Genomic DNA, 2,984 nt, shown 5'->3' with positions numbered 1-2,984 from the left:
TCTCTAAAAACTCATTCATTCACCTCTCATTGCTCTCTCAACAATATTGTTAGTAAAGCACAAATCATGAGATGTGTTTCACTAGCTTTAACCATTTGGTAATATTGGCCAGCACGTGTCACTGACTGTTATCATGGAAACGTAACTCTTATTTTAGAGCGGAGCCCTTAAGATAAAAGAGTTGTGACAGTGAGTGGCCAAAAAATGGCAGCGGGTCACATAGGTCATGTAGCTTCAAATAGTTCCAAACAGCAGATCCAGATCCACAGTTTTCTGTAGGAAACAGCGGGGTTTATCAGCAAATTACTACTTTTAATGACTTGTAGAGCCTTGCAAACCAGTTCTGTTCTGTTGTTGCAGATAGCTCAGCTAATTTAGCTGTTAGTCAGTACAGTATATACTATGAGCAGCTTGTGGCTGATGTTAACGCTTCAGTCAACCAGTAAAGAAAGCCACAGAGCAGTTATCAAAGCTCTGATGTTTATATTAGGTCCCAGTACCCTTTAGTCATGAGACTATAGTGCAAGTCTCGGCCATGCCTTGTTCTGTTCTGTCTAGTTGATTGAAGAATTCGACTCCATGTAAATAGCTTCCCAGCACTGGATTATGACTTCAGTTTCATTTCAGTGTAGTGCTGCACCAGTACCCAAAGAAAGGTCTGCTTTCCTTGGGTCTTCTTTTATTTCACCACATTACAATACACAGGATGAAACTGAAAACCAAGAGAACGAGGGGCATTGTCATATCTCAATAATAGTCCATTCAGGTTGAACAGCTAGGTAATTCAGAGGAACACATTTGTTGGAATTGCCCCTTAACTTAATAATGATGGTATTATCATGAGCCCAGACCTGTCATCAGTGTTGCAGAGGTGCCACTCCAAGTGGAAAAGCATACAATTAAAATACACAGAAAGAGAGAGAGAGCAGACAAACACACACACACTCACACACACACAGGGCCCTGTTGTAGACATTCCCAGGCAGTTAGGGCTGTACTCAGGCTCACAGGGGAATTGCCAGAATAGGTTCCACATGGTTCCTCTGTAACCATACCATTCACACAGACACAGGGCTATACATGAGGTAGCATACTATGCACATACTTTGCACATGCGTAGAGGTTTGCCTACACACAGACTGTGCCAGAATGCAGTCACTCCGATACAAAGGCTCCCAGTTGATGGAGGGTCTGAATCAAAGATGTTTTTCCAAATTACCATGCAGCAGTCACTGCTGCTGGCACAAAGCTTTCACTACAAATGTATGAATCAAATTTAAGGGGGAAAATTAGAAGAAAGTAATGCATACTGGTGAACAAAGGAAACTACTGGTTTAGACTTGTTAACAAGTTGGTTATGAAGGGGTCTCTAAGTCTAAGGGTACTTTTACTGCCTTCAGATGTCAGTAGATTCTATTCCTGATATAACAAAAAATACAGCAATAAGACCAACACTTTTGGTTCTCTCTCTCTCTCTCTCTCTCACACACACACACACACACACACATACAAATACAGCTTTTTACCAGTCGTTTTCTCTCCTCTTCCATGGTGCTCAACAGCTGAGAGAACTCCTTTAAGGACTGAGCTGTAAAAAATAATTACACACCTTAAATGTGAGAAGACTGATCATATTTCACACATTTCACAGGCTCAATGCCCAGTTTTTTATTTCATTAGAGACATTTTCATCTCACCTATATTAATCTCATCGTCGGTCTCAGCATCTCCAATACATTCAAACTGGAAATCCTGTAGAGACTGAGAGAACCGCTGAACAGCATGAGAAAGACCTGGGAAAAACAAAAAGAGCTTCATTCAGTCACTTAAAGTAAGTATGGTGTTTTTATCGTTGTCATCACATATGCATAAGAATGCTGCTGGCATGAGCCTGCATACTGCTGTCATTGCTCCAACGTGGCGTAATGCTCCTCTCCTTCTACAGACTACAGGAAACATCACTTATTCTCTCCTGTAATTAACTATTAATGCATTTCCCTGCAAAGACTCTTGCATCCACTGCCAAGATATGCAGTGTCAAAGTCTGCCAAAGTCTGCCACACCCTGCAGCAAACTCAGCTTGACAGCCTTAGTCTCAGAAGTCTGTTACGTGTCTCAACAACACTCCAATAGTAGAGTTTAATGTCACCTTTTATTCTTTAAGGTGCAAAAACACTTGGCACCACCAGGCTGCACACCTGTAACACTGGTCTGTATACCAGCTGTTGTTAAGGCGCTACTGCAGCCATACCACTGTGATAATAAAAGCAATAAAATATGATAATCATTACAAGTATTAACACCTGACAAGCAACTTCAGTAGTGTGAATGACTTTTGATACTGTAGGTCTGTTTACAACAGGTCGGTTTTGTAGACACAGGGCAGGATTGATTATGTAGTCTTTCAGCCCTTTGTGGTCACAGAACAGCTGAACGCAATTTTCATGATCTCTATATAATGTCATATAATATCATTATATGTGTTTATACCCCTATATATACACACACACTGTGTATAGGCCTGTGCTGTTAACATCCTATTTTTTGTGTTGCAATAAAATAAAAAGAAAGGACACACAACACACTCAGCATCGTGTGTGTGCAGTATAGGTAGCAGTAGTTGTTTTCACAATGACCTCAACCAGCATATGAGTCACAGAATCCACATGTAGCCACAAAACATAGGTGTGTCAGAGATTAAACCTCAGGTAATCAAAAGAAACTCAGACCTACTGAGAGGTACCTGATTATTTAAAGTCCACCATCAAATTGTCTTAATGTCTAAAAAGGTACCATGTAGGTCATTTTCTTCATGGTCAGTTTCAAAATTAATAAATTAATACAATAAAATTATACATTTTTCTGGTGAGATATAATAATCTATATCTATAATCTAAAAATATAATATAGATTATATAATCTATGGCTGTTACAATATGCACTCTACCCCATTCCAAGGGACGCGGGGCTCCCTGACCTGGATG

General features: G+C 40.0%; 1 protein-coding gene across 3 annotated transcripts in view; it reads right to left on the bottom strand.

Moving 5' to 3' along the window:
• arhgap42a (Rho GTPase activating protein 42a) overlaps positions 1 to 2,984 on the bottom strand; it is a 17,774-nt gene that overhangs the window by 9,952 nt on the left and 4,838 nt on the right. For all 3 annotated transcript variants that reach the window (XM_020598388.1, XM_020598389.1, XM_020598390.1), the window contains 2 exons: positions 1,698 to 1,793; positions 1,527 to 1,588 (listed from right to left, as the gene is read on the bottom strand). In XM_020598388.1, the coding sequence (XP_020454044.1) occupies positions 1,527 to 1,588; positions 1,698 to 1,793 (158 nt within the window). The remainder of the gene's footprint in view (positions 1 to 1,526; positions 1,589 to 1,697; positions 1,794 to 2,984) is intronic.

Source organism: Monopterus albus, unplaced genomic scaffold, assembly GCF_001952655.1.
Source record: "Monopterus albus unplaced genomic scaffold, M_albus_1.0 scaffold38.1, whole genome shotgun sequence".
NCBI classification, from domain to species: Eukaryota; Metazoa; Chordata; class Actinopteri; order Synbranchiformes; family Synbranchidae; genus Monopterus; species Monopterus albus.
The sequence above is the reverse complement of the archived record's forward strand: the minus strand, read 5'-3'. Positions and strand labels throughout refer to the sequence as shown.